At 39.5% G+C, this 26,637-nt stretch overlaps 1 protein-coding gene across 1 annotated transcript in view; it reads left to right on the top strand.

Annotated features, from left to right (window-relative positions):
* Positions 1-19,400, top strand: part of TNKS (tankyrase) — a 181,081-nt gene extending 161,681 nt beyond the window's left edge. The window contains exons 22-27 of the mRNA XM_082608825.1: positions 230-327; positions 2,253-2,327; positions 3,018-3,123; positions 3,734-3,920; positions 6,891-7,047; positions 13,376-19,400. Coding sequence (XP_082464951.1) covers positions 230-327; positions 2,253-2,327; positions 3,018-3,123; positions 3,734-3,920; positions 6,891-7,047; positions 13,376-13,462 — 710 coding nt within the window. The 3' untranslated portion in view covers positions 13,463-19,400. The remainder of the gene's footprint in view (positions 1-229; positions 328-2,252; positions 2,328-3,017; positions 3,124-3,733; positions 3,921-6,890; positions 7,048-13,375) is intronic.
* Positions 19,401-26,637: the final 7,237 nt, after the last annotated feature.

Raw genomic sequence — 26,637 nt, 5'->3', positions numbered from 1 at the left:
GTATGTACAAGGACCTCTGTAAGAACAGATCAAATTGATCCCCAAACACATCTCCATTACTTCTCTTGTCTTTGGATGTACTTGCTTAATACAACCTTATATATTAGGTTCAAATTGCACATACATTAGACTTGTTCCAAAATACCTATTATTTATGACGAGTGTTCCCCAAAATAGAGCCTGATGAGTGTGGACCTTTGTTTAATATGTTAATTTTTCTTTCCTGCAGGCACCAATCCTTATTTGACTTTTCACTGTGTTAATCAGGGAACTATTTTGCTGGATCTTGCTCCAGAAGATAAAGAATATCAGTCAGTAGAAGAAGAGGTAATGTACATGAAAATTTTTAATTATCTTTTCCTGAAATCTGTGCTTAAACCTCTTTTTCCAAGAGAGGTAGGCTTGTCTTACATTAACTTATGGTTGCTTGCCTATCTATTATTCTGTCTCCCTTAGCCATTTTGGTGGCGTATTGCCAACATTAAAATAGGACTATAGAGTAGAACTATACCACACTGCTTTCACGTCATAACCCTAGGATTGCCAGTGGGTGGGCCAGATGTATCTTTTTATTCTGGAGACTTTCTTGAAACTCATACAAGGAAGGACCCTATTAGAACTATTTTCTTGTTTTTTTAATATATATAAATTTATTTATTTTTATTTTTGTCTGCGTTGGGTCTTCGTTGCTGTGCGCACGCTTCTCTCTAGCTGCGGCGAGCGGAGGCTACTCTTTGTTGCGATGCGCTGGCTTCTCATTGAGGTGGCTTCTCTTGTTGCGGAGCATGGGCTCTAGGTGCACAGTCTTCAGTAGTTGTGGCTCATGGGCTCTAGAGTGCAGTCTCAGTAGTTGTGGTTCACGGACTTAGTTGCTCCGTGGCATGTGGGATCTTCCCGGACCAGGGCTTGAACCCGTGTCCCCTGCATTGGCAGGCAGATTCTCAACCATTGCACCACCAGGGAAGCCCTATTTTCTTGTATTGTTAAAATGCTACCTAAGAATAATATAGAGTGAGAATCTTGCCTCATAGATAGCAAATATCTTCTCAGCTTTATTTTCATGCAAAGTTATAAAATGTGATTATAAAATAATATGCTTAATTTTCAAGAGTGCTTAGGAAACCTGCCCCATAACTCAAGTCACCTTTCATTTCTGCAGTCGCAGTTATTTTAAAGCACCATATTAAGGCTATTTGTATGAATCTATCTATCTGGTAGAGGTGATGCCACAGAGATTCCCTCTGAAATCTGATGGCTTATCCCTCACTTCTTACACATAATAAACAAAGTGCCTAATGGCATTATCATAATAAATAAACTTCCGAATTAATTCCACTGTTTTGCAGAGAAAGACATGCCTACATTTTTGTTTGTTTTCCACCTCTGAATTAGTGCTGATATTATTCCCATTCTAGGGACTCAGGACCATTACCCCAGGGTAGTATTTCAGCTTGTACTTGTCAGTTTATCAGGAAAGCATCCTGTTTTCTCATGTCTTATTGCATAATCATTCTCTTAGTAGTAAGTAAGTTTTGATAATAAGGTCAAAAATGTAGTGACTAAGTTCACAAATAGAGCGGTAAGATAGAGAATCAACTCTTTGAGTCAATTCTATGAGAAACTTAGGTCTTTAAAACATTTTACTTTTCCATCATAATTATTAATTTGGAGAGTGGAAGTGGGGTGAGTAGTGTCAGAAGAAAGTTATTCCACTTAGTTACACGTTATATCCAACTTCCCCTGACCTGTGTGGATATACTTTGAGATCCCAAAGTAAAGAGATAACGTGGAATTTTTCACCTAGGGAACAAAGATTTACTGATTTTTTAAAATTTGTTGTGTTTATTTTTAGCATTAGTCCAATGGTGTATTGGTTCAATGTGAGGAGTTTTAATTTGACTCAATCACAATGTTGTTTCTCCTCAAGAACATAAAATAGTAATATAGATGACTTAATGTGATATTTTACCCTATTGTGTTTACAGAAAAACCTTTCAAAGCTTTTATTAGAAAATAAATAGAAAATGCAAAAGTTTAATATTTATGTCTGTGACTGTTTTCTCACCAGAAATACTTTTTCACTAAACTTGTTGACCAATTTATAGTGAATTCCTATTTACTTATTAGTGCTGAGTCTTAGACTCATCAGTGACACAATATAATAGAATTTAACTTTTGAAAACAACAGGAGGAATGTCTTCAGAATTACACACTGACGTATTTTCAGAAAGTTACTTTCTTTTGTTCTATAGATGCAAAGTACAATTCGCGAACACAGAGATGGTGGTAATGCTGGTGGCATCTTCAACAGATACAATGTCATTCGAGTAAGTTTTTAAAATTTCAGGTGAAAATTGGATTGCACAGCTTGCCTAAATATCAAACATAGGCTGGAGCAGCTGGCGATAAGACTCCCAGCTCACCCACTAATTTGGACCATAGCTGACAGTAACTTCTGTTATCACTATTTCAAAGTAGCATTAAAGGCCTGGATTTTCAATCTAATTGAGTCAGTGTTTATATCAGTATGCATGTATCTCTTAATCTCAGTATCTTATTTATAACATGGAATAAATGACTGCCATATGCTTTTTTTCAGAGGGGTGTCATGAAGATGAATAAAATCAATTGAGAACTGGGTTAACCCTTTGGGTTAATGGACCTATTGAAATTACACCAGTGCACATCAGAATTACCTGGGGAGCTTTTTGAAAGTACAGATTTATCAGCCCCTGTATCCTGAAATTCAATAAGTCCTCATTTGGTTTTGAGGTATAGCTAGGTATGGTGCAGAATAACAAACAAAAACTGTAGCTGAAACTTACGTCACTAAAAGCCAGAGTATTAACTGAATTACACTGGCCTGGCAACTTTATCGTATTTAAATACTGTTTTAAGCAAACAAAACAAAAAACAAAAATTAAACCTCCCTAAAGGAAAACCTTCTTATTTTAAATCATAAACTACCAATTAATATACATTTCACTAATTCACTTCTTTCTTCCTCATCCTTAAAGATTCAAAAAGTTGTCAACAAGAAGTTGAGAGAACGATTCTGTCACAGACAGAAGGAAGTGTCTGAGGAGAATCACAACCACCATAATGAGCGCATGTTATTTCACGGTGAGTGTCCCGACGGTCACTATCTCTCTGGGCGTTTGCAGACTCCAGTAGGGTGAAAAGCCTGTGTTACTGACTATATTAGTGTTGTGTTAAAAATGGTTTGTTCTGATTTTTTTTTTTAACTACATGTTGGTACCAGCTTTCTAATGCATTACATGTTAGTACAGGCTTTCCAAGGCATGTACAGTGAAAATAATTGATCTGAAATTGTCTCAGAACTTAAATTGCACACTGAGCCATCTAGATAGTGAAATACTATTTTTGTTGTAGTTTAGCATAATTGTTTTAGTTTATTAGATTATCTATTTTTGCTTAAAGTAGGACTGGGTGTAAAATAATCTGTATCTTCAAAGCCATGTTGTACTTTGCTATCTAAAATCTCATGCCATCTGCAAAATCCATATAACACCCTTGCTTGGTGAACAAACTATGGGTCCCTGATAAGATTCTAGTACATGATAATAATTTATGTAAGTAGACCATCTTACAAAATAAACTTTTCATTTAGGCGTTATTAATTAGTATTAATCTGCCAAGTGCAAATAGTATGCAGCTAATTGAGATTCTAGAAAAGCACTCAAAACTGATCTTTCTGTCTTTATATTTTTAGGTTCTCCTTTCATTAATGCCATTATTCATAAAGGGTTTGATGAGCGACATGCATATATAGGAGGAATGTTTGGTGCCGGGATTTATTTTGCTGAAAACTCTTCTAAAAGCAACCAGTACGTTTACGGAATTGGGGGAGGAACAGGCTGCCCCGCGCACAAAGACCGGTCGTGTTACATATGTCACAGGTGAGCATCTTGCCTTTTGTGTAATGGTTGCTGTCCTCAAGTCATGAACCACATTGGTTTCTCAGGCTCTGCAGAAGCCACAGGTCATCCTCAGTCTTACTCCTAATGAGTCAGACTGTTTTGGGGTTGGATAGGAATAGCTGCTCAGCCCCTGCCCCAACAGGAGTAGTGACAGCAGTGAGCTGACAGCGGTGGTAAAAGCTAGTCACAGGTTACAGTGAAGCTCCCTCCATTTCGGCTTTCTCCCTGGGTTCCACTTTCCTTGCTTCAGATTCAGAACAAGGTTGAGAATTATTTCTGGAGAACAAAGAACCTCTAGCTCCAGTCACATTTGAACTAAAGTCAAATTTGAACTAAAGCACATAACTTCTATAAACAAGTAGAACCTTTCATTTGCTTCTGACTTTGCTAGTGATATTTTAAGGCAGGGTATATAATTAGTTAGAAGTCCAGCCTCAGAATATAACTTTGGAATTAATAGTAAGCAAGTTAATATTAGCTTTTTAAATGGGATTTTAAAACTCAGAAATTTGAGAGAATGTTATAAACTCTCAGAAGTCAGTGAACAAAATACCATTCCCTTTCCTGTCATTGGAAAAGATACAAAAAGAATTGTGCTGTACAAAGATTGCAGCTTATTGCATTTCTCTTTAGATTAACCAGCTGCATTATTTTTGCAAAGTCAAGTTAGTAAGATACCTTGTAATCCAGTTGAAACCTCAGAAAGACCCATATAACCATGAAATTCATTATAGTTGTTCACCTTAAAACTTCCCTCTCTGTTTCGTTATGAAAAAAATTGTAGCCATCAGCAGTTCTAGGACAGATGCCCTGCGTCCAGAAGAAAACTTCTTTCTATTAAGGTCGCTGTGGCTAATAACACATAAAAATTCCCAAGGATATATAATTGCAGAAATTTCCCTTTGTTGCTTCAAACCTGACTCCTAAATAACAGTAAAAGTGAACGTAGATGTGGATTAACAGTTGCTTATTAAAATTAGACACACATGTTTATGTCTTGGCCAGGATTTCCTAGAAAACAGAGCCTGAAGCAAAAGCTTATGAACTAGCACTTTCCTGGCAAGTGCAACCTCAGGGAAGCAGGAGTGAGGGCGCAGAAGGGAGTGAGGCGGAGAAAGAGGCCGAGCAAAGACCGGGAGGTGCACCGGTGAGCTGGCCACGGTTTCATAACCAGCGCAGTTGGTTGCTCAGTCCATGAGACCTGGACGCATACGGTCTGAACTGTTACATCTCAGAGCAGTACATCATGGGGAAGAGAGCTGAATTTATGTGCTGGCGCCTGTCTCGCACTGGTCAGCCTTTGCCCCACAGGGCGTTGGTGTCCCACCTTGGGGCCGCTGCGTCTGCAGGATGCACACACAAGGCACAAGGCAAGCCGGTGAGCAGACGTGAGCTAGTACCAGCCTCGCGGGCCAGCCAGGCAGGTCCTGCATTTTCTTTTGTCTCCACAGCAACAGGGACACCCTGGGGCAGGAAGCAGAAGGCAGAAAGCGGGGGCCTGTCAGGTCAAGCTTTGAGTGACATATGGACACTGGGAGTAGCCATGGCAGTGGGCCCAGCGGGCTGAACAGGCAGAGTCCAGTGACACTGTAGCGCCACCACAGTGTGGAGATAGAGCTCAAAAAGCTCCCTTCTAGGGCCTCCCTGGTGGCGCAGTGGTTGAGGGTCCGCCTGCCGATGCAGGGGATGCGGGTTCGTGCCCCGGTCTGGGAGGATCCCACATGCCGCGGAGCGGCTGGGCCCGTGAGCCATGGCCGCTGAGCCTGCGCGTCCGGAGCCTGTGCTCCGCAGCGGGAGAGGCCACAACAGTGAGAGGCCCGCATACCGCAAAAAGAAAAAAAAAAAAAAAAAAAAAAAAAAGCTCCCTTCTAATGCAGATCCAAATGTTTTCCTCTGGGACCTACAAGAGGATACAGTTGATGCCAAGCCAGCATCCCAGAGGGTCATCAGTAGCATCACACGAAAAAAGCCAGCCCAGGCAGGACTCAATTAAACTGGGTCTGGCACAGTTTTTACTCAGAGTAGTATCTCTGATTAGTCACAATGCAAAGATCATACTCCATTATTAAAAATAAACTATTTGATTGAATAACAGGTATTTACAGTTAACAGTGTGACCAGTCTTATAGCGTAGTGAAAATATTTATTAAAAGGTTTGTTAAGGGTTTGCAAACTTTTATTTTAAAGAACTACAAAGTAAGTTTTTTAGGCTTTGCAGGCTGTATGATCCCTGTCACAGTGAATCAGCTCTGCCCTTGTAGTACAAAAGCAGCCATGGTCGACATGTAAATGAATGTGTGGCAATGTGTGGCAATGTGTTCCAGTATGTGTTCCAGTAAAGTTTTATTTACAAAAACAGGTGGCAGACTAGATTTTGGCCCATACTTTGCCACCCCCTAGTTTATATAATACACTTTCTTTCCAATCAATCTTTCTTCTCCTCTATAACACTTAACAACTGCCCCAATGCGTGTTTCACTCAGGTAGTATAATTTCCAGACATACAGTTAAGCTGAGTATTTTTATATATAACCCCCTTTTATGATTATTTATCTCATCCCGGTTTTTACTTCTTCATAATGAGTAAGCCTAATCTTAATTTCAGTTGCTGCCGCCATCTGCTTATTTTCTTCACTTTCTTTCTATCCAGCCACATGCATCCTTCCAGAACACAGTTTTTGCTAGTATTTGTCCTTTTTCCACTAGTCAAAAACTTACCAAGTGTTTTCTATGATTGATTGCTAAACCACACCAAAACTTTAAATGTTAAGTATAACTATTGAGCCTGCTAACGGCTTATAGTAAATCAGTATATCAAATCTTATCCTGTTCCTACTCATAAAATCAAAAGTGACATTTAAATTAGCTTGCCTTATATTAACTGCTTTTTAAAAAATCAGTAAACCTAACAGTTATGTCATTCTAAGATTGCTTTCCTTTTTTCTCCAGACAAATGCTTTTCTGTAGAGTGACCCTTGGCAAGTCCTTTCTGCAATTCAGCACCATGAAAATGGCTCACGCGCCCCCAGGCCATCACTCCGTCATTGGGAGGCCGAGTGTGAATGGACTGGCCTATGCTGAATATGTCATCTACAGAGGAGAGCAGGTATGGTGCTCATGGAATAAGCATGACCAAGCTACCATAAACAGTTGATTCAGAATGCAGAGATCACGTAAGAGTTAAAGAAAACCATTTAATGAAATATCCACCACATAGTTTGATAGCATTCGTTGCTTCAGTTCAAAATGAGCATACCAAAATTTCTTTGATATCATCTTTATACGTAGATCCCATCATTCACCTGTCAGCCAGGTAATACAGTGTCAACAAGATGGTGGCTGAGAAATAAAGGTGTGGCATCTCGTGCAGCTCTTGTGGCCTGCTGTTCTGAATTAATGCTTTGTATCTTTCATGCCTCCGCATGGCATGGAGAGCTAAGAGTAGCTGCCATTCAAAGATCTTCATGAGGTACTTGCCACAGGCTGGTCACATGAGTTGATCAGGGTACTTACACAGAAGAATAGCTTTCTGAGTCTTAAAGCTACAGTACATCATTGAATTCTGCCAAATGCTTGAGGCTCCAAGATAAAATTGTCAACAAACAGGAAAACTTTCTATCATTTTCAATCCAGGCCTTAACTCTCACAATACTGCTAAATGCCTACTGATTTGTCTAGAAACAAAAATCAATTTGTCTGAACTTAATTGAATTTCAAACGGATACTTTAACTACACTGTTAGAGAAAACTAAAAAAGGAGAAAGAAGAAATTAACTATATACAAGGAAACTATGAAAACTATTTTCTTATATGCCAACAATCTTGGGCCGGGTCAAATGTGGAGTAGGGGGAAGAATTGCAAACAAATCCTGGGTTTCATTTAGTAGATCTGTTGATTGTGGTGGTATGGGCAAAGCATTGAAACTCTTAGCTGTATTCTAGGATCGAGCAAATGAGTAAATGTGTTGACGTGTTAATTTTGGGAGGTGGGTTCTCACTGTGGAAGAAGAGAAGTATAAATATGGAATGGGGGAAGGTAAGAATGACGCTAGGGACGGACTGAAATTGGAGATATCGATATGAACTGATGCTTTCCAGTATTTGTATGTATGTTTGTACACATGTAAATAATATGTATGTATAGGTATATGTGTAAGAGGTATATGTGTGAGAGATATATGTAAGCATGAGTACATATGTGCATGTATTTCTTAGCACTGTCTGCTGAAAGCAAAGAAACCCCAGTAGCAATAAGCACACCTAAAGCCCAGATCTTGGTCTCCAATACCAACCCCCACTAAAAGGAACTTTGGAGAAACAGCTAATTCCAGGGCTGGAGCAGAATAGGAACAAGATGAGCCGGAACAACATCTTGTTATAACAGAAAGTAATGAAGTGCTCAAAAGCAATGATGGGAGCATGTCACAAGGACTCAGAGCTGGCTTGAAGTGGCTCCCACTGGCCATATCTGGGATAGTTTGCACATCAGAATAAGTACAGTAATAAATTTTAAAACATTGGAAAGAATACGAATTTATGTTTCTATACTGATAACAAATAGATAAATAAATAAATGAAGGGGAAAGGAAGGCTTTGCTTACAGTAGAAAGCCAAGGGCAGGTGGTAGATAAGGAGGGAGTACTAGATTTGCAGCCATCATGGTAAAGATTAGATCAACGGATGCTAAATGTAGGGGATAATTTTGATACGGAGAGGATTGTGCATGGTCTTATTAGTTACAAAGGACGGGGGGAAACCCACAGTAATTATACTTTGGAGAAAGCGGGCAGTACCTTGCCCAGATGATCAGAATTAACACCACCAATGAGGGACACACACAGAGTGTGCCTCCAGATGTCATATTCTGAGAAGAGCCAAAATCATCTATGCAGTGTTCCAGCCAAGAATGTATGACCTCAGTCTAATCAAAATGAAGAATGTTCTATTAAAAGAAAAAATTGAGGGGAAGACTGGATTCTTCAAAAATGTCAATGTTATAAAAGAGAAAGGCTTTGAAAACTTTCAGATTAAATGAAACCCAAGAGACAGGACAAGTAACTTCAGATTCTGCCCCCAAATTGGATCTGGTACTAGAAGAGAAAGGACATTTTTAGATCAACTGAGAAAATTGAAATATGAACAGTAGGTAGATAAAAGTATTATGTCAGTATAAAATTTATGTAAGAGAATATCCCTATTCTTAGGAAGTAAATACTGGCATATTTAGGGATAAAGAACCACGATGAGGTATATTACTTACTCTCAAATGGCTCAGGGAAAAACATAACTGAATCTATCTGTCTGTCTGTCTGTCTGCCTAGTATATACAGAGGTGGGGGAAGTACACATGATAAAGCAAATGGGATAAGTAAAACCTTAACAATATTTGGATGTAGGTAAAGGGTATACAGGTATTTTAGGTACTAGCTTAATTTTTGCAACTTAATATGTTTTGCAGTTGTTCCCAAATAAAAGTTTAAAAACTACCGAAGAATAAATTTGTCAAATTTTTCTGTTTAAATCAGAAACTCCCTACTTCTAGAGAAAACACTTTCACTTTGACTCAGTAATTCCACTTCTAGAAATTTGTTTTGGATATAATCAGTGATGATCACACCCCAAAAACACCCTACAAGAAGGTTCATAGCTATGTTGATTATCATAATGAAAAATTGAAACAACCTAAATACTCAACAGAAAGAGAATGATTGAAATGAATGTTAGTATATTTATGTGCCTGTGATTTTAAAAGTATATTTACATGGTATATGCTAAACACAGAATCAACCAAAACATAAGAGCAATTATCTCTGGATATTGAGATTATAGGTGATTTCAGTTTTCTCTACCATACACTTTTCAAGATTCTGTAAGTTAGCTATGGGAAATAGAATTTCTTTCATGTTTGGGTGGAAAGAAATAATAAGGGATACTAATAATAGGTTTACATTTCTAGTATTTGCTGATCTTTCAACCATTTCTTAAGTAGTTTGACTTGATAACTTGTTTAGATTCCCTTGCTAAAAGAATTTTAGAGAATGATGTGGTCCAAATCATATTTGAAAGAAAAAAGTACCATGAAAACTGAAATGTGTGTAGTAGCTGTTTTGTTTCAGGGGAGCATACCTGTGCTTCCATATCCAGGTGCTTCCCACATGGACAGTGTTTACTGTAATGTCTACTAATTGAGTCGCTGCCCATGAGCAATTTCTCCTGATCTATGGTGGACTTTTCCTTTGCTAACTTTTCTTTCATTCCCCTTAGTGATACCTTAAATCATCTTTCACCCTTAGTATCAACACTTTCAAGAATACGTAAATGTTTTATTCAGAGGGTTGGTTCGAGGAGTATTATTTATTTATTTATTTTCAAATTATTTATTTATTTTTGGCTGTGTTGGGTCTTCGTTTCTGTGCGAGGGCTTTCTCTAGTTGTGGCGAGTGGGGGCAACTCTTCATCGCGGTGCACGGGCCTCTCACTGTCGCGGCCTCTCTTGTTGCGGAGCACAAGCTCCAGACACGCAGGCTCAGTAGTTGTGGCTCACGGGCCTAGTTGCTCTGCAGCATGTGGGATCTTCCCAGACTAGGGCTCGAACCCGTGTCCCCTGCATTGGCAGGCAGATTCTCAACCACTGCACCACCAGGGAAGCCCCGAGGGGTATTATTTATTATTGGTGGGATTATTTGTTTCTTTAGAATTGAAAAGATGTGTTGAAAATTAACGGCACTGTGCTTGAAAGAAAAGTAGTTCTGATTTTAGTATATGACTGGACTTAGAGTATCAGGAATTTTTCTGTACGTTGAACTTTAAGCTTCACATTAAATTAGACAATAGAGGAGGTATTCTCTGGTCATTGGCCGCTTCAGACATGTGGCCTGTTTTACTGAAATGATGTGAACAATGCAGAGTTATTTAACTTGGAGAATAGAAGACTACACAGTGATTTGTAGGATGATTTTCAAATACACAGAATCATTCAAGGGAGCATGTTTCTTCATCTCTGTGGAGAATAAACTGAAAGCATTTGAGTTTAAATTGTAGCACTGAGGATTTGGGTTAAGAATTTTCTGAAAGTCAGTTACTAAAAGTGGTTGTTGAATCTTTTCTTGTAGGTACTTTAAAAATATGCTCTATGCTTTTATAGCCAGCATGGGTTTAAAGTAAGACTTGACAGGAAATCATGTTTGTTGGTCTATCCTGGGCCCTTCTAGTCCTGCAGTTTAGTAATTCCCTTGCCTTAAATCCCTCTGGACTTTGATGTGATTAATTTCTATCTCAGTCTGTACACAGAAGCAATTCAGTAGCCTAATCAGTAGGAGCCAAGAGATAAGGACCTGTAAGTCATTCATACCATTAGCATCTTAGAATCTGCCTAAAATTTACATGTGTCAGGAATCTCCTAAGATAGTGTACTACCAAAATTCAAATGCTTGCATTACCGATCCCTTTGCTTAAGCAACTTTTCTGCAAGCAAAAGGATATATCATACAAAGTATCATAGATATTAAATTTCATTGGGACAGAAGGAAGTAGGAGTGGGCTTCACACTCATTTTTGACACTTAGCACATGCTCACTGGGGTTAGTTTTAAATTCTTCTTTTTCTGTCTGTCTTATCTTCCCAAACAAATGGGAAACTTCTTGACAGCAGGGTCCATATCTTACCCCAGAGTGCTTTCTACGCACTAGATGCTCAGTATATGTGTCTTGGTGATGAATAGATAATTTTCTTGACCATTAAGCTATCTGGTTGATTAACCAGTTTTTTTCCATTTTTCCACCAGTTTTTGAGCCTTCCTAGATTCTTTATACCCAACTCTAGAATTAGCAATAGATAGCTGACCTACCTTGTAACTAAAAACTAAAATACCATTTAAAACCATTTCAACAATTAAGCAGTGTTCACATTATAATAAAATAAAACTACAAACTATTTAGTTATTGCGCTCCGGATTGGAAAGTCAGGAGCGATGAGGATTGTCGGTCTTAGTTATTCCAACTACGTACACTAAAGATGGACACCGTTGCTGTTTTAGTTATTCCAACTACGTATACTAAAGATGGAAACCGTTGCTGTTTTTAAGTCAAACCAAAACAGACTGGAATTTTGGAAAAGAATATCATGAGTGATAATGGTTCCTTACATGAATAGAAGCAGTTATAACTTTTCAAAACATATGTACATTTTTTGGTTTTTTTAATCCTTACTGAGACCTCTTCAAGAAGAGCTAGTCTTTAATGAATGAGAATAATAATGTTAATAGTAATAACTAACACAAACTAGGTTTTTACTGGGCCAAACCTATCCTAGGATCTTTGTGTTTAATCCTCACAAAAGTCTTGGTGTCATTACTGTTCCCATTTATAGATGAGGAAAGCGGAGGCACCTGACATATAACAGTTTCTACAGAGGTGTAAAATTATAAAGAAAGAATTCAGTAAATCTATCACATGTTCACTTCTGCATTTTAAGTAGTAAACAGTCCAGTTTTTTTATCCTTCACTCTTTCCATTATCTTACTCTCTCTAGGTCAGCATTCAGCAAATTATTTGGGAGCCCCAAGACACTTACCTCACCAAAGAATACTATTTTTCAGCCACACACCACTCTGAAATATTGAGTCAAGTCTTATCATTATGTTAGAGTTAGGGGTGACGGGTTCCTAGGTAGTGTACATGGCTTCACCCTGCCCCCCTTCCAGCTGCCTTTGTAGGGATTTCTGGTTTGTAACCACTTCCTGGTCAGGCTTCCTCTTCCTGTTCCCACCAAGAAGCGCTCTTCCCACTGTAAGCACCGGGCCTTCGGTTTTACTACAAGAAAGAAGACACAGAAGAGGAGGGAGTACAGGGGGTGGAGGCTCTTCATCAGAGTCATTTTCTTTCCTGTGAAAATTGCCTTTAACTAGTCAACTTGTACAAATCACCTCCAAACTGTTGCCTCTGAGTTACTGGTGACTCAGCACACGTTGCCTTTCTTCCTCCTCTCTCAGTGGGTTACATCATCATCTATGATTAATTTGAAATCAGTTCAGTGAATTATTCTGTCATTTAACAGACTTTTCCTGAAACATGCTATGGGACGGCACTATGCTAGGTGCTGTGAGAAAGAGATTTTTTTCTTGCCTGAGTTTTCCTGTTTATGGCATGTGGCTCTCTAGTGAGGGACAAATATAGTGTAACCATGTTACAGTATTCAAAAGTAGAAGTAACATTATAACAATTCTAGGATTATAGGATTTACACAGGTTTATATACAGATATGGAGGCGGACCTCCTAACTGTCCAGGCACCTGTGAATTAGCTGACCTTCGTAGGCTCTTGGGTGTACGTAGAGTATGGGTTATGATCAACAGCCTCTGAGGCTTCCACGTTAAGTCGGGCTTTAGTATTTTAGCTGCCCAGAGGGTGATGTGTTTTGCTTCCTGTCCTTTCCAGGCATACCCAGAGTATCTCATCACCTACCAGATCATGAAGCCGGAAGCTCCTGCACAGACCACGGCGGCCGCAGAGCAGAAGACCTAGTGAATGCCCACTGGTAAAGGCCAGATTGGACTTAAACCTGGGACTGGAGGACAGTGGATTGTTTTCAACAAAATCAACATTCTATAAATCCCTGACAGCCTAGAAATAAGCTGTTTGTCTTTTATAAAGCATTGCGATAGTGATGAATATAGTATGAGTAACTGATACATACTCAACTGCTACTGTTCCCTTTGAGGAAATGTTTACAGGGGCGGCCTTTTAACATATCTCAGGCTCATTTTCATTGTAGTTATCCATTGCTAAGACAGGATTGCTTCGATCTAGACTTGGAAAAACAGACAACCGCACCAGTACTTTCCCAAACGTTCACAGCTCACACACTGCATTTGCTTTGCTGTATATGGCACGTGTATATGGTAACTGCACACGTACGACAGGTTCGTGTGTGGATTTTTCTGGACATTCATCGTTCACTGTTTCTTGCTATCGTTGTTGCTGTCGTTACTTTGAAAATGGGCCGAGCCTTCTTGAGGATATTTTGCACAAAGTCACACTGACTAAAATCACTAGTGATGTAACCCAAGCTTCTGGCTGAGCAAGGCTTAGTTTCCGCTTTTTTTTTTTTTTTTTTTTCCCACTGATTTATTTCGTATCTGTACTTCTTATCAACGTAAACTGAGATGGAAAGGAAACACACCACATTTCAGTGTCCTTTTATTGATTGGCCAGTCTCACAAGGGAAAGGCACGAACATCCACCTGAACTTAGGAGCTCCCAAGTTCAGAGCAGCCGGAGCCAATGAGAGCCAGTCGTACTTTGCGACTCAGGCCTCTGCCTCCGACGTGTTCAGGACGGCGCTGGAGGGCCGGGAAGAGCCCAGCCAGCGAGAGGCGTGAGTGATGCCGTTGTGATGTTCAGAGGGGAGCCCGCCAGGGCGGCCCGTGAATCCAGGAGAAGCAGCGTTACGAGGCGTGAGGGGCCTGTGTGCGATAATAGGACCGCGGAAAAGGACAACGAGGACTCCACAGAAAACACGACTTCTCTTCACTTAACCCGCGCTGCCAGAATTGTCGCCCCCAAAATTAGCTGCGTTGTTTCCAAATCCGGTGGAATGATTGTACTTCATTAGAGTCACGAAACAATTACTTTATTGTTTCTCTAGTTTGGAAAGCTGGGATGCAAATCCTGTTTAGTCACTAGATAGGCACAGGTGCAAGAACTTTTTTGTTTACTCCAGATTTGGGGTTTATTTTGAGTGAGGTGCTTCCGATAGTTTATGTAGGTCCCTGCACTAAATTTTTGAACCATTTTCTCAAACTTCTTAGTAGACAAGGAGAACAAAAATGGAAACCAAAGCTCTTTCAGTTATTTTTTAAATGAAAGTGGAGAAATAACCATACTGTTTCTTCCTGCAGTCACTACTTTGTTTTGCTTTTTTTCTCAACATTTGTCAAGTGCACATTGTTACTTGTAAAAAATTATCCATTACAGTTCTCACGCTTGCCCTTTTCACCTTAACTGAATATTGAATTAAGTGCATTAACTTACTTACTTTGACATGCTGTGCATCTACTCAGCTTCGAAGCAAAAGTAATATAAATGTGATGGAAAAAAAGGAAAAACAGTGTGACGCAAACTTGCCATTTCAACTTAAAGTCCTGAAAACTAACTTGCTTGTTTGTTTTAGTACAGGCTGATTAAGCTGTGACCTCATTTAATCTCCTGAGGAAAAATAAAATGGTTACATGCAAAGATTCTAGAATAGGCTCTTAAAATAAACATTTTGCTTTCCTTTTGGCTTGAGTCCAATGCTAGAACTAGACATCGGGAACTAGTTTTGAGTTTTATAGCTGAATCTTGCATGGGTCCTCAAAATTAAATCAAGAATTAGCCTCAGTTGTTGCTTCTATTGAAGTTTTAGTGACCCAAGCTGGGTGTTTGTGTCTTGGCTACTTGTTTAATAGCACTAGAACTCCACATGAAGCTCTCAAGTTTGATATCCATTGAGGGCTTTTTTCCTCCCTTCCTTCTTTTTTGCTGTGTGTAACAGTGGGTTGAAGGAATTGGCATCTGTGTAGTTTTCAGTAGCTGTGAAAGTGTATATTACTTGCCTCCCCAGTTAGATATAGTTTAAAATGGTAAACGCAGCTGTGATTTTTAGTTGAGTAAAAGGGTTAATATGGTATAGATCCCGAAAGCTTTATAGCTTCATTAAAAAGATAAGCCACTACCCAACTGTGGTTATGTGTTATTTCCATCATACTAACTACATTAACGGATGTGCCAGTTTTAAACTTCAGCCTTACACTTGAGAAGGTAAACTGTGGTTCAGTATTTAAACTGCCAATGTTACGTATCTGACGTTCTGTGTGCCAAGTAAAGGTACTGTGTGTAAGGAGGACATTTGCTGTGCTTCTTGTCTCGTAATGATTCAAGTATATAGTAGTTCTTGAAAGAATGTGTACATGTTATTCATCTGCTGAAGAGAATGAGTTCATTGATGTCTCACAGGAGCCAAATACACTTTTTCAAAACTTGAAAACCAACGGTCATCAGGAGTGCATTCAAGTTAGCAAAAGGTGATTGCGTCTGGAATTTCCGCCCATAGCAGTGTGAAAAACCCTTTGGAACTCAAAAGCATGGCTTTAAGTTAGGCTAAAATGCACTTAATTTCTTGTATACACACTGTATAGAAACACTAGCAAGTGAGGACTTCCAGTGTGGCCTCCCCTGAGTGGCCCCTCTGTTTCCCAAACCATATAGAAGAGAGAATCCAGACGCCTCCACCGGTTCCACCACAGGTCTGACATCAAAGGGCTTCTAGACCTGATGGCCCAGTTTGCTAGCTATTGGCATCAGTTAAGTGCTCTGGACTGGACACTTTCTCCTTGTACTTGGCCTCCTTCCCTTTTCCCCAGATTGCTAGTCTGGAATTATAATTAGCTCCAGCAATTACCTTTGACCCCTCTCATTTTCCTCCTTTCTCCATCTTGAGTCTTGCATATGGCGACCGTACCTCTGTATCCACTTCTCAACTAGAACTGGGTATTAAGCCTCATGTGCTCTGCTCAGAAGATTCTGCCACTTTGTCAACAAATGACAGCATGGAACCCAGAGTTTTAATTCTATGCAAAATAATAGCAGTACAACCAGGATTCTTCCTTACCTTTTCCTTCTTGGAATTTGGAATCTCTACCTTTTCCATAACATAAGTAGAATAAACAATATTAGGATGTTTTTGTGAAATGGCACCCTTGTGCTCGTTTGAACTTGATGTTAGTGGCTACAGTAATTTCCCTTTGCTCTCAGAATAGCGAAGTGCATTGATATATGCAGAGAAATGCCTGAATGTGGCAAATATAGTAATATAGATGAATATTCTATTATTATAGCCTTTATACAAAAAAAAATAAAATTTTGGTGTATGCTGGAAGACAGCATTAGAATACAATGAGTTGTCTGTTTTTCTCTATTTCAGTAAGTCTCCCAACTGCACAAAGGTTATTGGCCACTGCTCACCCTCCCTTTTTTTTTTTAACATCTTTATTGGAGTATAATTGCTTTACAATGGTGTGTTAGTTTCTGCTGTATAACAAAGTGAATCAGTTATACATATACATATATCCCCATATCCCCTCCCTCTTGCGTCTCCCTCCCACCCTCCCTATCCCACCCCTCTAGGTGGTCACAAAGCATGAAGCTGATCTCCCTGTGCTATGCGGCTGCTTCCCACTAGCTACATATTTTACATTTGGTAGTGTATATATGTCCATGCCACTCTCTCACTTCGTCCCAGCTTGCCCTCCCTTTTAAAACGTGTGCACCTTCTGGATTTCTGTAATTGCTTTCAAACAGAGATGGTATGTATTTTTAAGCACCTTTCCCCTAGTGTGTCCAGATCCCATTTGTATGATAATCTGTGATAAACAGCCTTTTTTCTGTGTTTTCTATTGGGCAGTTATCTTGCATAGAGCTATAGATTTTAGTCATTCAGGCAACACTCAAAACTGACATAAAGATAGGGTTTCATGTGTCAGAAATTTACTTAAAGACTGAAGTTAAACTTCTTTGTTGTCAAATCAGTGACAGAGAAATGAAAAGACTGATTGTGAAGATAATATTTGCTCTTTGGCTGGACACGTCTAGCACATGAAAAGGAAATGCATTAAAAAAAAAAAAAAAACCACCCTAAAAAGCGAGGCCTCTTCAGATTCTTTGTGAGTTCTGAAATTAATAGACACTCTTTCTTCTTAAGAAAGCCTTAACTATGGCAGAAACTTTTTAACCTTTTATATCCTAATTAATACAAAGTTGTAATTCCATTTCTCAGTGTGTGAAAGGTGTCAGCGAGTTGGGTGTATCTCCATGTATCTCACACCTGGTAAGCGTACTTAATGAGAGTCTGTTTCATAAGTAATGCTCCTTTACGTGCAAAGGAGCTGAGAGAATTGATCCATCCCAATTTCTCTACATCTGAACTTCCTCAGCTACCAAATCTCCTGGTTTAGAGAAATGCTAGAAAGATTTTGAAACCCAGTAAGTTTTGTGCATGTGGGGATTAGCAACAACTCATAAAGTGATACCATGTAGAATTTGGGTGTTGCACAAGCTGATTTTTAATCACCTTAAAATATAAACCATGGTGATAAGTGAAAAGCAGTAGGAAACTAAAGATTTTATATACTCTCTGAGACCAAACGTGCTCACGATGTAACCAGTTTTAAACATCTGCCAGAGGGTTTTGCCTCCTTTGAAATAACATTCACACAGTAGAGATGATTGCATTTTGACTCTTCATCCTTTCGTGTTTTCTTTTGCAATTTACACTTTCATATCTCCACACGCAGCCCACCACCCATCTTTTCAAACAGATTTCTCATGCTCTAGAATGCAGAGTGTTTGGTTATTTTTCATCTGTCTGCCCTTTGTTGCAGGCAGCCCTTGAAGCCCCCTGTTGATTCCTAGCATTTGCAGAGAAATGTAGTTAAACCCTGGTAGGGGGGTGTCTCTCCCACACTCCCAGGCCCCTCCGAAGGTTCAGGATGAAAAGCTAGAGGACACAACAGTAAAAATTAGAAAAGAACCAAAATCTTTAAGGCTAATGGCCTAGACCTAGAAGATGACCTTGACTATATAACCACTGTATTCATTACACAGAATATTTAAACCCTTCATGTGCATAGAATACCTGCCTCTGCTTTCACTGTGACAAGCTCACCCTGTCTATGTGGTAGTGGTATTTGTCTGATACCTACAAACTAAAAAGGTACTTTTATCAACAAGGTTTCTCAAACACGTTACAAAACCAGCTTTGAGGAAATCTAGAGTGTTTCCTGGCAACAGCATTTGGAGTAGTAACTGTATTTTCTCATTGTGATGTTGGTCTGTGTACGTAACCAATGTAGTGACTCTTTGGTTCATCATTGGTGTTTTCATTTGTAGTCTCTGTGTGACCCACCAGTGGCAGGGGGTTCCAATCCCTTTTCCTTTCCTTTTTGCATTTGTCTTTTTGTAGAATTGCCAGATAAAATACAAGACACCCAGTTAAATTTGAATTTCAAATAAACAAATAATTGTCTCTCTTAAGTATGGTTCATGCATTATTTGGCATATATTTACTGTAAAAAAAATTCATTATTTATCTGAAATTGAAACATAACTGAACATCCTAGGGTTTTTTTGCTTTGCTTTGTTTTGTTTTACTGAATCTGGCAACCCTATCAATTTGGTTGTGGAAAATCGCTTTCAGCGTGTAAATTCTTCTAGATTTCACCATCTTTCACGTGGAATGGCACCTTTTTTCCCCTCACCCTCTACTTTCCAAAAGAGGGCATCAAGGAACTCAACCTGCCCGCATGGTGGGTTTCTATTTAAGGCATCTTTATGATTATATTTAACCAGTAATTGTGCTTTGGCTAAATGTCTAACTTACAGTACTTGTAATTGTTTAAGATTCAATAAAAACATTTTTAAAGTATACTGTATGTGGGTAGCAGTTAGCTCTGAAGCGTTTTCATTTGCCTGTTTGTTCCTTTCAACCTGACCAACCTTAACGCAACTGACCTAAAACTGTCAGAAAATACGAATAACAGCTCCCTCTCATCTTCCTAATGAGACCTGTGTGAAGGGCCTTATCCTCACCTCTGAGCCCACACGGGAGTCACTGAAATACAGCACTAGCAGGAGAAGCACAGCTGCCTTTTAGAAACATCTCCGCAGCGAATCACACCGACTCCCAGGGCAGCTTGAGGGGCAGCAAACTCCTATCCCTGCCCCCCTCCTCCTATCATAGTGGGGGAGGGGGCGGGGAGCGGACTACCTGCCTGTGATGATACTGCCTTGGTTGCTGGGCCTCAGGTTAGAGGGAGCACACCCTATTGACAACACTTGTAAACCTTTGTCACTGGGCACGGTTCACTTTCCTATACTTTATAATCATTAGACAGTACAGCGGGCCTCCGAGCTGAAGGAGGACCCGGCATTATATTGGGAATAATAAGGGGTCATCTGTTCCCATTGTTGGGACCTGGCTGCCAGATTTGCTGCTTGGCATCCACTCTGAAGACCTGGACCTAGAACAAGCAGAAGCGGAACGGGGTGATGTGTGACTTCATTTGACCAATCCCCACCTGTCCTGTAGGGCGAGTAAAACGTCTTTATGTAAGATAATGTGTAGGTGACATGTTCATTTTGTTAGTACGATTCTTGGCATACTTTACGTAGCCAAGGACTGATTTGAAAAGTAAGTCTGTTCATCTCCACTTTCATAATGCTGCTCACAAATCAGGAGTATGTGATACAAAGCATAAGATAAATTAGGTGTTTGGGATTAACAGATACACACTACTATATATAAAATACATAAACAAGGACCTACTGTATAGCACAGGGAGCTATATTCAATATCTTGTAATAACATATAATGGAAAACAATCTGAAAAAAAAATATATATCTGAATCACTTTGCTGTATACCTGAAACTAACACAACATTGTGAATTAACTATATTTCACTTTTTTTTTAATGGTTTAAAACAAAATGCATGGATGCAAATCTGTGGCTGTATGAAGAGGCTGGAGTTGTCAAGAAGCCATGGCTTCTGTGGACCACTAAATTGTTTCACAACTCCCAGGAAATTCTATGGGGACTCTGGTTCTCTACTTTTCTATCTACCAAGTAGGAATACTTCCTGCCAAATAGTTATTTAATAGGAATATTTGGAAGATATACAAGATAACACAAATCAAGTGCTCTTGGAGTCCTAGGAGAAAACAAGTTTAACAATGAGAGGTTTAGGCCACCAGGTAGTCTCTTAGTGCAACAAGTTTGCTGAACGACCATGTAGGATGAAGACACCACCTCTGCCCTCGGACTGCCTAAGTTCATGGCCTGGCTCTGCCACTTACTCACCATGTGACCTTGGGAAGCTCCCGTCCTCCCGGTGCCTCAGTCTCCCCATCTTCAAAATGAGTCTCCTCCTACTACTAGTTCAGAGAGTTGCTGTAAGAACTAAATAGTGTTTTCTGCTGGATTGGAACCCAGGTACTACAGAGTAGACCTGGACCTCCAAGACACACAGTGAGCAGCTGCTGATTTAGGCTGTGGTTAACTAGTTCTCCAAAGGGCAGGTTGTTAAGAACAGAACGCTCTGGTGTATGTCAAAATGGTTCCTTTCTCTCTCCCACTGCCCAAAGCACAAGGAGATTTTTCTCCAATATTTACTATTTGAGCTCCTGGAAATAAATCTCACAAAATTGTAGTGGCCCTGATGACTGTGTCCCCCTGGAGTTTTGAACTTAGAGTTGTCCACATTCAGCCTCCAGCCATTCATCAATTACAGTTCTTGTTTTCCTTCCCAGTACTGGTTCCCACAGCAGTTTCTGCTCATGAGTCTCTGCTCCAGTAAATTGTTATTCTCTGTATTCACCTGTCAAATTCTCCAATCCTGGGGACAGCAGTTTCCCCTGTGTCCTTACCACTCTTGCGTATCCTAGAAAAGTGGGTTTTTCAGTCTGGTCTTTGACGTGTTGTTAGGAGTAACACCATCCAAGCTCCTTACATCAGAACTGGAACCCCCAGACCACAGTGACTTCTTAAAATATAACACTAAAGGCATGATCTATGACAGAAGGAAACTGATAAGCTAAATTTTTATGAAAATTAAAAACTGTTCTGCAAAACATACTGGGTAGAAAATGAGAAGATAAGCCACAGACTGGGAGAAAATATTTGCAAAAGATAAAGCATTGCTACCCAAACTATACAAAGAACTTTGTAAAACTCAGTATTAAGAAAATGAACAACCTGAGTAAAAAATAGGCCAAAGACCTGAACAGACACCTCGCCAAAGAAGATACAGAGATGACAAGTAAGCATATGAAAAGATGCTTGACGTGGCGTTAGGTACATGCAAATTTTAAAAATGACGTACCATTACACACCTATTAGAATGGCCAAAATTTGCAATACTGATGACACCAGTTGCTGGTGAGGACGTGGAGCGACAGGAACTCTCGTTCATTGCTGGTGGGCACACAGGATGGTACAGTCACTTTCGAAGACAGTTTGGCCGTTTCTTACAAAACTAAACGCACTCTTACCACCTGTTTCAGCGAAAGTGCTCTTTGATATTTACTCAAAGGTGTGGAAAACTTATGTCCGTACCGAAATCTGCACACAGATGTTTACGGCAGCTTAATTCACAATTGCCAAAACTTGAAAGCAACCAAATGCCCTCCAGTAGGTGAATGGATAAATAGACTGTGGCATATCCAGACAGAGGAATGTTTATTCATCGCTAAAAAGAAATGAGCTATCAAGCCATGAAAAGACATGAAGGAAGCTTGAAAGTTAAGTGAAAGAAGCCCATCTGAAAAGGCTACAGTCTGTATGATTCCAACTGTATGACATTCTGGAAGACGCAAAACTATGGAGACACTTAGAAAAGTGGTTGCCAAGGGTTAGGAAGGGAGAGAGATGAGTAGGCGAGCACAGAGGGTTTTCGGAGCAGTGAAAATGCCTTGGTGATACTGTAATAGTGAATACACGTCATTAGACAGTTATCAGAACCAACAGAATGTACAACACCAAGAGTGAACCCTAGTGTAAACTGTGGGCTTTGAGTGACTGTGGCATGTCAGCAGAGATCCATCAGTTCTAACAAATGGACCACTCTGGTGAAGGATACTGGTTAAGTGGGAGGCTGTGCACGTGTGGGGCAGGCATGTATGAGAAGTCTCTGAACTTTCTGCTCAATTCCGCTGTGAAACCAAAACTGCTCTAAAAAATTTAAGTCCATTTTATAAAGAGAGAGAGAGAAGGATAGAAACATGTACAAGCAAAGTGTATACATACATACTTTCTCTTTTCGTTGAGAGAGGAGACATAGAGATGCACATGAAGAAATAAATATTAACTAAAGAAATATAGTAAATTAATATTGACCTAATTCCTCCTTTGACTTCAAGGAGGTGAATAGTGTAAACATATATTAAAGAAACCTGGTATTTTTAATTAGTTTAAAACTGGGGCGAGGGACTTTCCTGGTGGCGCAGTGGTTAAGAATCCGCCTGCCAATTCAGGGGACACAGGTCTGAGCCCTGGTCCGGGAAGATCCCACATGCCGCGGAGCAACTAAGCCCATGCGCCACAACTACTGAGCCTGCGCTCTGGAGCCTGCAAGCCACAACTACTGAGCCCACGTGCCACAACTACTGAGCCCACGTGCCTAGAGCCCGTGCTCCGCAACAAGAGAAGCTACTGCAGTGAGAAGCCCGCGCACTGCAACGAAGACCCAACGCAGCCAAAAATAAAGAAAGAAAGAATAAATAAATATATAACTGGGTAGGGCAGAGGGAAAAAGCAAATATTCTCTGTTTCCTCCACTTTGAGCTCAGAACCCGGTTTTGTAGACAAGTGCTCCAAAGTTCAGACCCTGGAGAAGCGTGAAGAAAAGAGAACAGTTAGCCAGACAAGTCTTCTCCCAGGCACTCACTCAGTGTATGACAATGAAATAGAACTGATGTTCCCTTGCTTGGCACTGGGGACCAAGCTACAAGGTGAGCAGCTGTATTCTCTATCTAAATATTCTTTAAAATAAGACAGGAGAGTGTTTACAAAAAGAATTGAAAACAGGGACTCAAAAAGATATATATGTTTTAAACTGTTATAAGCAATAGTCAAAAGACAAATGACAAATTGGGGGAAATATTTGCAATTCAGACTATAGACAAGGGGGCTAATCTCTTTCATAGAGAAAGAGTTCCTGAAAATCTGTAAGATAAAACAAACAAATCAGGTAAAAGTTATGAACACACGGTTCCTAGAAAAAATACAAATGGTTCTTGAATATGTAAAAATTGTGCAATCTCATAATAAAAGAAATGTAAGTTAAAATAATAAGTTAACACAAGTTACCTCTCAGATTGACAAAACTCAGGAATTTTTATAACAAAGTGGTGGTGAGTGTTTGGGTAAAAAAGCAGTGGGTGGGGGAGAAGTTACATAAATATAAACACACTATACCTTCATGTGCTTACTCATAAATAATTCGCCCAGAATATCTTCTGGGTGAGTATGTCAAAATCTGGTAACACTGGTAAACACGGGTAACCTGGGTGTTGAGGAGAGATAGTTGAGAAGGAGACGTTTTATCATATACACGTCTGTATTTTTAAAACGTTTGATCTATGTGAATAAATTAGCTTCATAAAGAAATTAGGAGTGAGTCAAATCATTTATCATTTGACTTGAGGGGATTTCCACAATACATTGAAGGAAGCAAGATGCAGAAAACTGTGTATTGTAGGATCTTGTTTTTATAAAGCAAACAATACCAGATAAAATCCCTATATGTAGTTATACATGTAGATGCATGGTATATGTGCTTTATAACATATAATACAATACATTATATTGTATACAACTCTATGAGCGTGGAAAGATAAGGAAGGACACGTGATCGTTAACAGTGGTTGTCCGCAGAATCTGGTGGACGGAGGGAGGGAGCTAAGTAAAAAGAAAGTATTTTTTAACAATATGGCTGACATTTTTGAAAGAAATAACTCTGTGTGTGTATGTGTGCATATATTTTTTAATGTCTTTCTATCTAGAACATAGAACAAAGAAAGAAACATCACCTGCAAGCCACAAGGAAGTATAGAACATGAAAGCATGTGTATGTATATATGTATGTATGTATGTATGTATCTATACATGCACCCACATATATATAGAAAGATGGTCATGGAACGTTGAGGGTGATTGTATCAGAGATACAGGACTTCAGAAGATTTTTTGCTTTCTAATATTTAGATTGTGTTTGACTTTTTCGATAAAGCTATTTTACTGTGGGAAGGGAAGAAATTGAAACAAGAATAATATTTTTTTTTAATCATGTGGCTCAGTAATTCAAGGCCTCTCCTCTAAATTTAGAGTCTGATTTCCAAGTGAATTGCTTTAATCTGTTTGGAAACTGAAAAGCAGGAGCAATCATCTTAGAAATGAAAAAAGTTGTGATGATGATGGCAGGACTGTAAATGTGCAATTCTGCTAGTGTTTCTGCTACTTTTCCCCATTTGCTCAGAATGTTGGAAGAGAATCTTTTCCATTGGGAGATGGAGATGAAGAGGATTGGGGAAATGCCTCTTTGCTTCTCTTGCTGGATCTCCTCAAAGCCATGGATTATATTTTATTTTATTTTATTTTATTTATTTATTTTTTTTGCGGTACGTGGGCCTCGCGCTGTTGTGGCCTCTCCTGTTGCGGAGCACAGGCTCTGGACGCGCAGGCTCAACGGCCATGGCTCATGGGCCCAGCCGCTCCGCGGCATGTGGGATCTTCCCAGACCGGGGCATGAACCCGTGTCCCCTGCATCGGCAGGCGGGCTCTCAACCACTGCGCCACCAGGGAAGCCCCGGATTATATTTTAAATGGGGTTACATTGTTGTAAACAAATATCCAGAATCGATATTCAGCCTAATTACAGAATTCAACCTATAAATCTACAGTCATATTTCTATTACTTAATGGTCAGGTGTTCTCTATGATTGAAAGGTAAATCCCCAACTGTTACTTAAAATAAAAAGGAGACATATACAGACATACCAGACAAGCGGTAACCAAATGAATGCAGACATGGTATTATTGATTCCAGACAAAGTAGGATGGAACATCACCTGGAAAACAAGAAACATCACCTACAAGCCACAAGAAGCCATCATCAAGCACGACTTCACGCATGCAAGGCAACATCGGAACACAGAAAACACAAACTGTTAAAATCTTCCACTATGATTCTGATTTTATCAAATCCTCCTCGTATTTTTAATTCATTCTTCTAAGAAACTGACAAAATAAAAATGAAAATATCAGGGAGTTGAATACCATATTTAACTAATTTGAACTTTGTACCCAAAAGCAGAGACTGTACATCCTTTTTGAATGTCTTTGAAACATTTAAAATAATTGACTTAGCTAACATCTCAAATATTATCCTATTATCAGGGAGGAAGAATTTTTCCTCTCCTCTTCTACGTTATTCTGGCTGGTCTAAGAATTAAATTAACATGAGATAGATTAACAGGAGAAAATCACACAAAAGTTGAATGACACGTATCCATGGGAGAGACCCAGAAAAACTGAGTAACTCACCAAAATGGCTGAAACCCTCACCTTAAAGACCATCTTCAGCTAAAGATAAAAGAGGATGTTGGGGGCACTGATTTGGGACTTCAGAGGGGAGGAAGGCAATTTATATGGAGATGGCAAAGCAAATGTTTGGTAAATAAATGTTTGCTGGGCCTGCAGAGACAATGGGATCCAGGAATTTTAACGAGCAGACTTTGCTGGGTCCCTCCTTGTCTACTAGGTTATCTATGGTGATGCTTCCTTCCTGGAACAGGTCCTCTATCTGCATTCTTTAGGGGAAGCTCAGAGTTTCTTCCTGAGTCTTTTGTTCCTTGATTACTTCCAATTCGAAATAATCTGCATGGCAAAAAAGCATTTAGGGGTGGCAAACTTTGCTCCCCAGCACTGTCAAACACATAAATTTATAAAATGCATAAATAAAAGTCTTGAGGTGATTGCACCAAATGGCTCATTCTGGTGACTGAAAGTAAAAGAAAGTGGGGTGTAGGGCAGGGATATAGAGACAGAGGAACTTCCATTTTTCCTTGTATGTATTTGTCTTCTTTGAAGTTTGGGACGGTGAACAT

Source organism: Mesoplodon mirus, assembly GCF_964341445.2.
Source record: "Mesoplodon mirus genome assembly, chromosome: 20".
In the NCBI taxonomy this organism is placed as follows: Eukaryota; Metazoa; Chordata; class Mammalia; order Artiodactyla; family Ziphiidae; genus Mesoplodon; species Mesoplodon mirus.
This window is presented reverse-complemented; position numbering and strand designations above follow the sequence as displayed.